General features: G+C 50.2%; 1 protein-coding gene across 1 annotated transcript; it reads left to right on the forward strand.

Moving 5' to 3' along the window:
* Nucleotides 1-5279: 5279 nt before the first annotated feature.
* On the forward strand, nt 5280-13844 carry C2H3orf22 (chromosome 2 C3orf22 homolog). The gene is made up of 4 exons (XM_001114356.5): nt 5280-5585; nt 10107-10235; nt 11415-11540; nt 13460-13844. The coding sequence occupies exons 2-4, from the start codon at nt 10147-10149 to the stop codon at nt 13668-13670; spliced, it is 426 nt and encodes a 141-aa protein (XP_001114356.1). The 5' UTR covers nt 5280-5585; nt 10107-10146; the 3' UTR covers nt 13671-13844.
* Nucleotides 13845-14535: the final 691 nt, after the last annotated feature.

The following is a 14535-nucleotide window of genomic DNA, read 5'->3' on the forward strand; positions in this document are numbered from 1 at the left end:
CCTAATATCCTCCATTCCCTAGCAGTGTGGCAGGCAGCTGTGGGATGACAGCTTATGCTCATGGTGGGACCTGCTGGTGCCAGAGAGGGCAATAAGGACCTTGTCCTTCACAAACCAGGGTGTGTGTTTGACTGCCAATGGCTGCATTTGCTTGCTGGGGGGATGGCTCAGAGGCTGGTCATTCTTTCAACTCCCACAATCTGAAGCAGCTTCTCTGCCACAAGGATAATTAGAGAAATAGTAATTTTTAAGAAGAGCTATTTTATTTTTATTTTGCCTTTTTTGGGAGCCAGACATTTAAGGAAATCTTTGTCAAGTCTGACCACAGAGAACAGAAATTCCAGCAACCACACTCCACATTGAATACACATTTTGCAAAAGCTTCAGGAAGTCACAAATGGGTGGCTCCAACCCTCAACAAACAAAAATAATTCCAGAGGAGTGGGAATATGTGATTTCTAGAGTTTTCACATTACAGTACTCAGAATGTACAGTTCTCAGTAAGACAAAACCAAAAACAAAACATAGAATTAGTTTGCTAGGACCACCATAACAAAGTGCCACAAACACATTCAGTAGCTTAAACAGCAGAAATTTATTGGTTCACAGTTCTGGAGACTATATGTCCAAAATGGCAGGGTTGATTCCCTCTGAGAACTGTGAGACAGAACCTGTTCCATCCTTCTCTCTTAGCTTCTGGTGTTTTGCTAGCATTATTTGGCATTCTTTGGCTGGCAGTTCTCTGTCTTTATCTTTAAACGGCCTTCTCCCTAAGTGTGTGTCTACATCCAAAATTTTCCCTTCTTATAAGGACACTAGTCATATTGTATTAGGGGACCATCCTACTCCAGTATGACCTCATTTTAACTAATTTGCAATGATCTTATATCCAAAAAAAGTGATATGGTGAGGTGCTGGGGTTTAGAATTTCAACATATAAGTTGTAGAGGGACACAATTCAACCCATAACTTGAAGATAAGGCAATAAAAATTATTGTTTGAATAATATAAAGAGAAAAACATGAAAAATATGAATAGAGGCTGAGATACCTGTGGGATACCATCAAGCATAACATACACTGCATTGGAGTCCCAGAAGGAGAAGAGAGAGAAAGAAAAAGACATAAAAGAATATTTGAAGAAACAAGGGCTGAAAATTTCCCAAATCTGATGAAAGACATAATAATACACATTCAAAAAGCTCAGTTCATGCCAACACACATTATAGTCAAATTGTCAATACTCAAAGACAAATGGAGAATCTTGAAAGCCGCAAGAGAGGAGCTACTCATCATGTACAAGGGATTCTCAATAAGATTAACAGCTGATTTTTCATCAGAAACCGTGAAGGCTACACAGGAAAGGGATGCCATGTTTAAAGTCCTGAAAGAAAAATAAGCTGTCGACCAAGATTTCTATATCTAGCAAAATGATACTTTAAGAATGAAGGAAAACTTTAGACATTTCCTAATAACAAAAGCAAAAAAGGGAGTTTGTTATCAGTAGACTTTCTCTATTAGAAATGCTAAAGGGAAAAGGGAGGGTTTTAACAGAAATGAAAATATGCTAGACAGAAACTTGCAACTATAATACAAAATAAGAACACTGATAATGGTAGCTACACAGCTAAATATAAAAGTCAGTATGATTGTAATTTTAGTATATAACTCCTTTTGTACCTATATGAATTAAAAGTTAAGTGCATGAAGGAATAATCACAAATCTATGTTAATAAGCACACAAAGTATAAACATGTAATTTATGACAATCACAATATAAAGTGGAGGAATGAAGGGATATAGGAGTAAAGTGTTTATATACAATTTTAACTAAGTTGCTATTCACACTAGGTGGTTATAAGTGTAAAGTATTGATTGTAACCTCCAAGCTAAACCACTAAGATAGTAACTAAAAAATATACTGAAAAAGACTGAAGACAAGACTCAAAGTAGTACACTATAAAAATCAACTAACTATAAAAATTAGGCAGTAATTGTGAAATCGAGGAGCAAAAAACGCATAAGACATAAAGAAAAGAAATACTAAATGGCAGAGGTAAGTTCTTCCTTCTCAGTAATTAAGTGAAAGTGGATTAAATTATCCAATTAGTAGGCAACGATTAGCAGAATGTATAAAAGGCCCATATATGTGCTGTCTATAAAGAATCACTTTAGATTCAAAACTCATATAGATTGCAAGTAAAAGGGTGGAAGAAGATATTCCATTAAAGCAGTAATCAAAAGAGAGCTTGGATTGATATGTTATTGTGGGACAAAATAGACTTTAAGCCAAAAAGGTTACAAGAGACAAAGAACATTAAACATTGATAAAAGGGTTGATCCATCAAAAATATATAGCTATCATAAACATATATGCACCTAACAATGGAACCCCCAAAAATATGAAGCAAAAATTGATAAAATTGAAGGAAGAAATAGTTCTGCAATAATAGATGGAGATTTTAATACCCAAATTTCAATAATCAATAGAACCAGACAGAAGAAGATCAATAAAGAAATAGAGGCTGGGTGTGGTGGCTCATGCCTGTAATCCCAGCACTTTGGGAGGCTTAGGTGGGCAGATCACCTGAGGTCAGAAGTTCGAGACCAGCTTGGCCAACATAGTGAAACCCTGTCTCTACTAAAAATACAAAAATTAGCTGGGCATGGTGGTGGATGACTGTAGTCCCAGCTACTTGGAAGCTGAGGCAGGAGAATTGCTTGAACTTGGGAGATGGAGGTTGCAGTGAGCTGAGATCACACCACTGCACTCCAGCTTGGGTGACAGAGTGAGACTCTGTCTCAAAAAAAAAAAAAAAGAAAGAAAGAAAAGAAAAGAAAAAGAAATAGAGCACTTGAACAACACTCTAAACCAATTCGACCTAACAGATTATATTATATATATTAAACTAAACCCAACAATAGCAAAATATACATTCTTCTTAAATGTACACGGGATGTTCTCCAGGACATATTAGGCCATAAGATAAATCTTAATAAGCCTAAGAAGATTCAAATAATACAAAGTATATTTTTTATCACAATGGAATCACTAGAAATCCATGACAGAAGGAAAACTGGAAAATTTACAGTATTTGCCTATTAAATAACACACTTTATGCAACCAGTAGGTCAAAGAATAAATCCACAAGGGAATTTAGAAAATGCCTTGATATGAATTAGGCCAGGCACGGTGGCTCACTCGTGTAATCCCAGCACTTTGGGAGTCTGAGATGGGTTGATTACTTGATGCCAGGAGTTTGAGACCAGCTTGGCCAGCATGGTGAAACCAAGTCTTTACCAAAAATGCAAAAATTAGCCAGGCATTGTGGCACCTGCCTGTATTTCCAGCTACTCGGGAGGCTGAGGCATGAGAATCACTTGAACTCAAGAGACAGAGGTTGCAGTGAGCCGAGATTGCGCTACTGCGCTCCATCCTGTGCGAGAGAGTGAGACTGTCTCAAAGAAAAAAAACAAAAAAGAAAAGAAAAGAAAGAGAAAGAAAAAAAGAAAATTCTTTGATATGAATTAAAAGAAAAACTCAACATACCAAATGTTATGGTATGAAGGGAAAGCAGTGCTAAAAGGGAAACTTATAGCTATTAATGTACATCTTAAAAATAAGAAGGATCCCAAATTAATGATCTAACTACACAATTTAAGGAATTAGAAAACAAAGAGCAGACTAAATCTAAAGCTAGCAGAAGTAAGGAAATAATAAAGGTTAGAGTAAAGATAAATCAAGTAGAGAATGGAAAAACAATGGAGAAAATCAACAAAACCGAAAGGTGATTTTTGAAGTCATCAAAATTAACAAAACTTTAGCTAGATTGACTAAGGAAAGAAAAAGACTCAAATTAGTAAAATAAGAAAGGAAAGTGGGAGATATTACTACTGACCATACAGAAATTAAAAGGATTATGAGAGAATACTCCAAAAAATGTCATGCCAACAAATTGGATAACCTAGATGAAATGGACAAATTTCTAGAAAAAAAACAAAACAAAACAAGACTGAATCATGGAGAAATAGAAAATATGAATAGACTCGTAACTAGTAAAGAGATTGAATCAGTAATGAAGAAAAGCCCTGTGCCACATGATATCACTCATGAATTCTAACAAACACTTACTAAAAAACGTATATAAATGTTTTTTAAAGTTTTTCTAAAAGTTAAAGAGGTGGGACCATTTCCTAACTCATTCTGTGAGGCCAGCATTGCCCTAATACCAAAGCCAGACAAAGACACTACCAGAAAAGAAAACTAGGGGCCAATATCCCTTGTGAATAGACATGCAAAAATCCTCAATGAAATATTAGTAAATGAAATTCATCAGTGTATTAGAAGTGTTACACACTATTACCAAGTAAGATTTATCCCTAGAATGTAAGGATTATTGTTACATAATGAAAATATCAATGTACTACACTACGTTTTTAGAATAAGGAGGAAAAGACATGATCATTTCAATTGATGTGGAAAACATGCTTGACAAAATCGAACACTCTTTCATGATAAAAACACTCAACTCCTTAACATGATAAAGGCAATATATACAAAAATCCCACAGCCAACACCGTACTGTATAGTGAAAAACTGGAAACCTTTTCTCTAAGATCAAGAAGGAGACAAGGATGCCCACCTTCCCCAGTTCTATTTAACACAGTACTGAAAGTTCAGGCCAGAGCCATTAAGCAAGAAAAGGAAATATAAAGCACTTGAATTGGAAAGGAAGAAGTGAAATTGCCTCTGCTCACAGATAGCATATAGAAAACCCTAAATAATCCATAAAAACCCTGTTATCACTAATAAGTAAAAAGCCGTAGGGTATAGCAGACAGTGGCACAGGTGAACAGCACTCATAAGTGAAAAGTCATAGGGTACAGTGGACAGTGGCACAGGTGAACAGCCGAGCCACTTCCAGTTCAGCTCCTTCACTGCCTTCTCCTTCCTCAACCCCCTGCAAGCTGGTGTCCACTTCTCCACAGAAACAGCTTTTCTGCAGCCTCAGTGAGTCTTTACCTAATTCTGGGCATCTCTTCTGTTTGCAGAACCTGAACGGGGAGAGGTCTCTGCTCTGAAGAGTGCAGATGTGGATGCTTCTGTCTGGGTGCTTGGAGCTGAGAGGCTGGCCAGGCCTGGCCCATGTGCTGCTGACTTTGCAGCCACTCCCTGGGCCAGAGGGGCTTCAGGCTAGAGTCTGAGCCTCATGGGTCAGCAGCTGTGATGTCACCAATTGTGACCTCAAGGACTTATGACCTCGCAATGGGCTTATAGGCACTGCCTGTCCAGGGGCCCTGGGGCTGCTGTTCCTGTGGTAGGGTGGCAGCTGGGACCATGGCCAGCTTCAGTCCACCTGGCGTCACATAAGCCAGCCCACGGGGTCCTGCAGCTTGTCCTTTCTGGCTGGAAGCTCCGGGCATAACCTGGAACTGGGTCTCCCCAGAGAGGGCTCTAGCCAGGGCCCTGCCAGCCTCGGGGGCCACAGCGGCTCTCACACCAGCATCTTGCTGGGCAGAAGCAGTTCCAGGACGCTCTGATCACACCTCATCATCATCACTGCCAGGATTCAAGGCAGTTGCCTGGTGAGCGCTGGCAGCCTGCGTGGCTGGAAAGGACAGTCCCAAGTCGGTTAGGGACTTGGGAAGCAACAACAGGGTGGTGAAGAGCCTGGGACGGGGTCATGATGGCAGAAGGCAGCCCTGGACTCTGCAGCAGCCCTGCCCCTGGGGGGCAGATTCAGCAGTCAGCTTACAGGGTCATCCCCATGATCTAGGGGTCAGGTGGGAGGGTATGGGATGGGCCTGAGGAGCGCTCCTGCCTCCCTTGATCCCTCAGTTCCTGTGGTAATGCTGCTTCCCTGGTCCAGGACTGTCTAAGGCTGCGTGGCCCAGCAGGAGGAGCACAGGCCACCCATCCTGAACCTCTTCCCCTACTCACTGTGTGAATGCAGGCAAATCAGTTAACTTCCCAGAGCCTCAGTTTCCTCACCTGAATTATGGAGGTTAGCATAATATGTTCTCCATCAGGTAGAAAAATAAATGAAGTGAGGTTATGCATAGAATGTAGCAGACACTTAGCAGAGGCCACAGGCACCATTCTGCAGCCTCCCACTGTGGCCCTGCTGCCTGTCCTGGCCCGGGCTTCCCCGTGCCGCACACTCCTCAGGGTTGAGCCTAGGCTGGAGGTGACTCGCCCAAGTGCACCTAAAAGGAAGGGGCTGAGCTGGGGCCTGGCCCAGGCTGTGGCTGCAGGACTGTGGGCTTAGGCCCAGCGAAGGCATCCCAGAGTCCTCAGGACAGCCAGGGCTGCGGGGCCGGGGCCACCAAGACCCCCTTTAGCCAGCACTGGGGTAGAAAGCTGCACCCTGTACTAGGCTAGTGGACAAGTCAGTGGGGAAGCCCACCCTTCAGGGCCCAGGGACTTCTTGGTGCAGGCAGGGGACAGGTCATGAGCAGGGCTGGCAGTATTTCTGGGCCAGGGCAAAGGCCCTCTGGATGGCTGATCTTCCAGAGTCAGAGACGGGGTATGGAGGCGGTAGGTGGGTGGGTGTGTTCTGGCTCACAGACAGGCTGGTCTCCCATGCCATGGCCATGGTCCTGGGGGCCTGTGTTCAGTGTCCAGTGTGTAGCCTCCTGTCTAGGACCTTGAGCCATTCCACACTTGGCAGCAGGCAGCCTTCTAGCTGGCCCCGTACCCCACCCTCAGAGGGATGGATGAGCAGCATGGCACATTATGGAATCACTGCCGAGCAGGCTTGCCCAAGCCCACCGGCTTTTGGGGGGCCCCAGAATCCCAGATTTGGGAACAGCAGTCAGTGAGGCGAGGTGGGAGACCTGCTTAGCGACCTCCTTCTCAGGGGGGACCCAGCCTGGGTCCTCTGAGGCTGGGGCGTTTGCAGCAGTTGCTGGGCATGGGTGTGTAGATGTGCAGTCCCCAAGCAGGCCCTGGACAGGTGCGAGTGCAGAGCTGCACTTGGGAGCTGCAACCAGGAGGCGCTGAGAGGAAAGTGGGATGTGGGGAGGGAAGGGGAGGAGAGGATGCACTCTGGGGTGTGTCCTCTCCACAGCTGCAGCTCAGCCAACCCCCACAGGCTGCTGTGAGTGACTGTGCAGAGCATAACTCCGAGCTGCCCCCACAGAGGGGCAAGGGAGCTAGGGTATTTATCCAATTCCCTGCCCTCATTGGTGAGGGGCGGCTCTCACTCTCTGTGCATGGCCTAGTGTGTCTCTACAGCCAGAGGGAGTCAAAGGCCTGGCCTCCAGGTATGCAGGTGAGGGCGGAGGGGCTGTGCATGGGTCCCTGACAACATCTGCTGCAAATCTCTGGCTGAAGCCAGGTCCTCACTGGCACGCAGGCTCCCTGCTCCTGAGGCATCCCCACCAAAATAGCACATGGTCCTCTGGGCTGAGGGCCTTCGGTGGAGCACCAGGTAGGATGGGACAGGGTGTGGTGTGGAGGGACCGGCAGGCCTGTGAGCTGGGCTGTCCCAGTGCTGTCCACGGGATGTGGGAGGAGGCAGACATTCCTCAGGGCCACACCCCTGCCCCTGTAAGGCACACTGAATGGCCCTATCCATCAAGGAACCTCCCAGAGGGCAGTGGGGCTGGGGGAGCCTGCGGAGACAAAGCCGGCTCAGCCCTGGAGGGGCAGGGTTGTGGAGCAGGGAGGCAGGAGGTGGCTGGCAAGGGTGTTAGAGGGTCTTTGAGGCCAGGGGTGGCTCTAGAGCAGTGGTCCCTAACCTTTTTGGCACCACGGTTTCATGGAAGATAATATTTCCATGGACACCGTGGTGAGTGGTGGTGGCTGGTTTAGGATGAAAGTGTTCCACCTCAGATCATCAGGGAGGAGCTGGATTCTCATAAGGAGTGTGCAGCCTACGTCCCCCACATGCTCAGTTCACAATGGGGTCTGCACTCCTATGAGAATCTAATGCCGCCGCTGATCTGACAGGAGGTGGAGCTCAGGTGACAATGCTCACTCACCTGCCACCCACCTCCTGCTGTGTGACCCAGTTCCGAACAGGCTGCTGGTACTGGTCCGTGGCCCAGGGGTTGGAGACCCCGGCTGTAGAGCACCCACCATGCTGGAGCAGGGTGTAGCCTGCACCGTGTCAGGTCTCCTGCAACTGCACCGTCCTGGCACAGCGATGGCCCCCACACAGCGATGGCCCCCAAAGGCTGCCCATCTCTCCTCTTCATGGGCAGGCTGCTCTGGTAGGGGTGATGCCTCCTCAGTGTCATACACATGGGGCTTCAGCACAGCAAGGCCGACTGAGAACCCCCAGCAGCCAGGGAACCACGCATCAGGGGTCACCTTGACCAAAGGGCTGGCCCTCCTGAGAGAGGACAGGAGCCAAACACTCAGGCCTAGGGTTCTGGTGAAGCACAAGCTTGTCACTAGAACCACACCTGGGGAAGCAGCAGACTTCCTCCGAGTGGCCAGAGCTGTGCTGTCCAATGCAGCAGGCACTAGCCACGTGCAGCTAGCTGTTCACAGTTATTAGAATTAAATACAACCGAAAACTCTTCAGTCCCTCAGTCATGCTCAGCCAATGGCCTCATGTAGCCAGCAGCGGCCATCTCGGACAGCATGGACCTAGGGCATTTCCATCATCTCAGAAAGTTCTACTGGACAGTGCTGGTCCCAGAGAAAGGCCACTACCTGGCTGGGCCACAAGGACCCAGCCCCCCAGACCAGGTATCAGCCCCCCTCCCCGACCAGGGCTTTACTCGCCCGCTCAGGGGACCAAATGTGGCGCCTGGGGAAACTGGCAGGCAGTCGGCATTGTCATAGCATGCTTCAGGGTCCCTGTGGTGGCATGCTGGCTGAGGTAGCTACCATGACGACACACCAGTGAGAAGGAGCAGGTGACATGCTGCCACAAAGGACACCAGGGGTCAGACCTTACCCTCCACTAGTCTCAATGCTCACCTAACTCTGCTCACCTAGGGTGCTTTAAAATGTATGTACAGCAAGGCCGGGCACGGTAGCTCACGCCTATAATCCCAACACTTTGGGAGGCCGAGGCGGGTAGATGACCTGAGGTCAGGAGTTCGAGACCAGCCTGCCCAACGTGGTGAAACCCCGTCTCTACTAAAAATACAAAAATTAGCCAGGCATGGTGGCAGGCGCCTGTAATCCCAGCTACTCAAGAGGCTGAGGCAGGAGAATCGTTTGAACCTGGGAGGCGGAGGTTGCGGTAAGCCAAGATCGTACCATTGTACTCCAGCCTGGGGACAAGAGCGAGACTTCGTCTCAAAAAACAAACAAAAACAAACAAACAAAATATATGTACAGGCTGGGAAATATAGTGAGACCCCATTTCTACAAAAATAAATAATTAGTGGGGCATAGTAGCACATGCCTGTGCGCCCAGCTACTCGGGAGGCTGAGGTGGGAAGATCACTTGAGCCCAGGAGGTTGAGGCAGCAGTGAGCCATGATCACACCACTGCACTCCAGCCTGGGCAGCAGATCAAGACCTTGTCTCAAAACAAACAAAAAACTAGACATGGACTTACCATATGACCCAGCAATGTATCTCAGAGAAATGAAGACTTATTTTCATGCAGAAACTTGCATCTGAATATTAATAGTGGCTTTGTAAGTGCCCCAAGCTGGAGGCCTGAGGAGCTGCACAACTGCGCCCTGGAACAGTGCTCAGCAGCAGGAGGGACAGACTGTGGGTGGAGTTTGGGCAGATCTGGAGGAAAGCAGGATGAGAAGGAGCCAGTCTCAGAAAGACACCTCGTGTGCAGTTCCTCTGCATAGCGCTCCTGAAATCACATGGCTGACCCATGATGAGGACAGATGAGTGGCTGCCAGGGTTGGGGAACCGGGCTGTGGACAGGTGTGGCTGTGGAGGGGTAAGCGTGAGAGAGCCTTGGGGAGAGCATCTGGTGAGGACCTTGACTATGGTGGTCACTACACCACCATCATCAGCTACATACAGGAGAAAATTGCACAGAGCGGTGCATGCACAGGGCAGTGATGCAGGTCATTTGGCGGTCCGCAGGCATCCCCAGCCCCGCTGGGCTGCTCTGTCCCTCTGCCTTCTGCCCCCCACCACTCCTGCCCCCTCTGACGTCTCCTCCTGTCTTCCAGCCATGGACGAGAGGTGTGCCACAGCTTAACCTGCTCAGTGATGGACTCCAATGCCCGCAAGAAGTCTCACCTGGGTAAGAAGTGGAGGATCCAGGCCCAGGAGAATTTTGCCAAGAAGTTTCCGTACAGGTGCAGGATGCTCACACCTCTGGAGCCAAGCCTTTCCTCCCCCAGGTCACCCCAGCATCCTGGGAACCCAAATGCATTCTGTGGGGCTGCAGCTGGGAGGGGGTTTATCCACAGGGAGCCCCTCAGCAGCCCTTGCCCAGCTGACAGTCTGGGGTCTGCCTTCATTACCCCCATCACAGCCTAAGCTGAGGGGTCTCTGGGTGGGCTCAGGTCTCCTTGGGTCATCCCAGAGCCCAGGCCAGCTACTTCCCCAAGTCACCCTAGGAGCATGGCCACAGACGACTGCCCCTCCTGAGCTGTGTTGGAATTGGTGTGCTGGGCACCCATTGTTTGTGAGCTCCTGGGACTCGCAACTAGCCAGGATAACAGGCTGCCCGAGGGGGGCCTGGGCCAAGTCTCCATGGGGCACTCCACATAAGGACAGAGCCACAGGCCCAACAGGCAAAACAAACACAAGGGAAACCTCGTCAGCAATGCCCAGGGCGCAGGGCAGCTGGCCTCCCACCTGCAGGACAGCAGGCAGCACCTGGCACTGGGGCTCAGCTTGGCACCCTGCAACCTCAAGCTTCCCACTCCATGCTCACCCCCCAGCCCAGAAACAGGTGTTGTGCACCCAGCGGTGGCCCTGGATGCTTGGCAGGGCTGCCCACAGGGACCACTGGATACCACCTGGGCAGCAACGCTGGAGGGAGGTGGGGATGATAAGCTCCATGCTGTGCCCCTGTGCCAGGCCAGCTGAGCACCTGTCCTTGTCCTTGCCCCAGGACACTCTAGCCATAGCCTTGCACCCCATTATGTCCCCCACCGCAGACACTTTCACATGAGGCCCAGGTGGCAAGTACACACCACACAGGGTGGCCTCAGGTTGAAAACAGGGGAGGCCAGCACCCGGGGGCTCAGGTGCCCTGGACCATTTGGCTGCTGTGGCCATGACAAGGCTCTGGAGGTGGCTGCAGCTTAGCTCCCACCTCCTGGCTGTGGAACCTCTGTGCCTCAGTTTCCTTGTCTGTAAAGTGTGAGTAACAACTGCCTCACAGCACGCTTATGAGATGACATATGGGCTAATATTTGTGAAGCACTTAGAACAGTGCCTGGCAGATGGAAAGTTCCAGATGAGTGAGAGCTACTTCAGGAGGCTGGTAGCTGGTGGACATGTTGACACTCCAAGTGCTGTTGCAGGTTCTCGGGGCTGACAGAGCCTGACCCTGAGCCCCTGCATCCCTGGGAGGTCACAAACAACTTGAACACAGTGGAGCTGCCTCTGCAGAAGAGGTTGGTGCCAACGAGGTCCATCCCAGTCCGAGGGTAAGTGCCTGCCCTGATGCCACTGTCCCCACTGGCTGTGTGCATGCTGCCTGGCCTTCTGTCCCCCGGTTTTGCATGCAGAAGTTCACGTCATCCTCCCAGCATGTGCCACTTTAAAGCTGAGGAAACTGAGGCAGAGAAAGGGGACGCTAAAGCCTGGTGATTGTTCCCACAACCAGGCAGCATCCAGACAAGGGCACACAGAACCTTCCCTGGGCAGGGCCCAGGCCAGCGGGGGCAGGCCTAGTTGCACGAGTGGTGGAGAAACTGGCCTCGGTGCAGCAGGAGCTTAGCCAAGTCCTCCACATGGGAGAGCAGCAAGGGAAGGAGCTGGGAGCTTCTGTGCTCAGTGCAGCTGCACTCGGCCGGCTAATGCTATACTGCAAGGGTAGAGGCCCTGGCTGGGACCTCTGCACTGGGAGGCCCTCAGCTGACCATAGCACAAACTCTCATGCCCCTTCGTCACCCCATGCATGGAGCGCTCAAGGAAACCCTGGACACCTTTGGAAAGATCCAGTCACAGAAAAGCAGACCCTCAGGCACACCTACTCCCTCCTAAATAGATGTGGAGAAAGAAACAGAGCTTCTGACCCGGTGGCTCCTCAGTCATACACGGCACGGGGAACAGCTGTGTGGCACTGAAGGGCTTCCTCCTCTAGCGGTGCAGGATCCCTAGCCGCCTGAATGCCCCAGCCCTCAGCCCACTCCAGTTAATGTCAGGGGCAAGGTGGGGTCTGTGTTGACTTTTCTGTGCCCATTGTTTACTATACTGCATGTCAACTCTGGCCAGCCATAAGGACGCACATGAGCTCCCCTGAACGGACACCTGGAGAGACAGTAGCACCACACACACACACACACACACACACACACACACACGAAGAACAGACGCACACGCACACTTAGCACACAAACAGAGCAAACGGCCCTGGCCTTTGCCGGGTGTCAGTCACTCTCCGTAGTTTGGCTATAGGCGCATCAGATCCCTAGGCTTTTGCCCCACATCTCCAAGCTGAAGCGATGGGGCTTAGCGGCCAGGGCTGGGTTCTGAGAGCTCAGATGTTCCTGGTCTCAGATTCTACCCATGCAAAATGGAGTGGCTTAGAGTCAGGGGCAGCTGTGGGGTCAGAGCAGAGGCCTGGGGCCGAACGCCTGCTGTTGGGAACATGTCAGGGAGCTGAAGGGGGCAGTGTGCGGAGCAGAGACGGGGGAGAGAGAATTGACCAGGGACTGAGCGGCTCCCAGGGCCCAGTCACAGTGGGGAGTCGGTCCCATGCCAGGGCTGGAGGAGTGAGCATTGGTGAGTTTCCACATCTCTACAGCCAGGCCCATGAGCACAAGAGCCAGGGAAGGGGCTGTGGGTGTCAGCCTTGGTCAAATGGCAGCAAAACAGTGGGGAGCAGGCAGAAGGGAGCTTTCCCACCCGTCCTGTGGGGGAGCTGCGGAGACAGTCAAGCCTGCGGGTGGCATGCTGGGTCCTGCATGTAGCTGCTGGGAGATGGGCTGGAAGGAGTGGGAGAGAGAGGGTGGCCTCACACTCAGGTTGGCGTGGCAGAGAGGTATGCCTCCAGCAGGTGCTAAAAATAAAGCTCTCTTAGTGGATGGGCAGGACTCGAGACCATGTCCCCAGCCACTTATGGGCCAGGGGCCCAGGAGGCACTGGGGGGCTTCTAGATTCTGGCTTGGATGTCGGGCGGCTGGAGGATCCTGCGTGGGTGCGTGAGTGTGCGGTGCCCCCATGGCTTCCTGGGACACCAGGCGGCAGCCGCTCGTTGTGGAGGGGCCAGGCCGAGCCTGGTTGGGAGCAGATGTTGGTTGGAGCCCTCCCAGATGTGGCCCAGACTGACTTCTCTGGGCTGCAATGGCTGCAGCCAGCAGGGATCCTGAAGGCCAGGTGTGGCTCTGTGTGGCTTCTCTAGGCTCGGGGCTTCAGATTTTATATCACCGTCCAGCTCCCGCCCGGCACCACTACCAGCACCACCGCCACCTCCACTGTGCAACCTTTGGGAACTCAAGTTGCTGAGTCGCCGCTTCCCCAGACAACTCGCCTTCCTGCTGTCTGCCCCGCACACTAAGGCTACCGGCCCCCAGACCAGCGAGGCGAAAGGGCCATCCAGGGGCCGCTCCTAGAGCCTGGGCTCTGTGTGGCCTCCTTGTTGGCCACCTTCTCCTTGGCAGGCTCTGGGCAATGGCCACAGAGACTTCAGTGAAGCAATCAGCCTTCATGGCCATCACAGACCAGGAGAACTTTGCGGTCCCCCCAAAAAGCTACGCCAAGCTAATAAACTTCGGGTTCCCACCCCACTTCCAGTTGGAATGATCACTTTGCCTCTCTGAGCCTTCATTTACTCATCTCTAAAATTGTTGTAATAATGTTTAATCTTGCAGAGTTGGTGTCAGAATTAAAGAGTGTGAATGTCACTTCTAGGACTTTATCCCAAATGTACACTCACACAAGTAAGTAAATGCTGTTAACTCCGGTACTGCTGGAAACAGCGAAGGATTGGAAAGCAGCTAAACCATTTCCTAAACACTGACAGGAAGCTGCTAAATTATACAGCTACTCCCAGAAATCTTAGGTAGCCATTCAAATGTAGAGGCAGCTCTTTATAGACTGACCTGAATGATCTACAGGTCTATTACAATTTTTGTTAAAAAGCACAGCAGAAGAGTGTGTCTGATATGCTGCCATCTTGTGTGTACTAAAAACGTGTGTGTGTGTGTGTGTGTGTGTGTGTGCTGTGGATGAGGAGCAGGCAGCAATCATTACCTTTGAGGAGGAGAATGGGGACCCTGGGGACAGCACCGAGAATGAGGCACACCATTTTATGGGTTGTCATATATAAGCCTAATGCCGTATTCCTGTATTACAACATCAGTAATGTAAGGCGCATGGTGTGGCTACTGGAGGCTGGTGATGCCTTTGGAAAGCAAGACAGCAGCACTGGGAAGCGGGGTGCCTGCTGAAGATTTAAGGGTCCCCCACTGCGTTCTA

The sequence above is a fragment of the Macaca mulatta genome, chromosome 2 (assembly GCF_049350105.2).
Source record: "Macaca mulatta isolate MMU2019108-1 chromosome 2, T2T-MMU8v2.0, whole genome shotgun sequence".
Classification (NCBI taxonomy): domain Eukaryota; kingdom Metazoa; phylum Chordata; class Mammalia; order Primates; family Cercopithecidae; genus Macaca; species Macaca mulatta.

Bases quoted from the DNA above. Each gene is read 5' to 3' on its own strand.
- C2H3orf22 (XM_001114356.5), top strand. From the start codon at position 10,147: ATGGACTCCAATGCCCGCAAGAAGTCTCACCTGGGTAAGAAGTGGAGG. The intron at 10,236-11,414 runs GTGCAGGATGCT...GTGCTGTTGCAG, and splicing joins GCCAAGAAGTTTCCGTACAG to GTTCTCGGGGCTGACAGAGC. The intron at 11,541-13,459 runs GTAAGTGCCTGC...TGGCTTCTCTAG, and splicing joins AGGTCCATCCCAGTCCGAGG to GCTCGGGGCTTCAGATTTTA.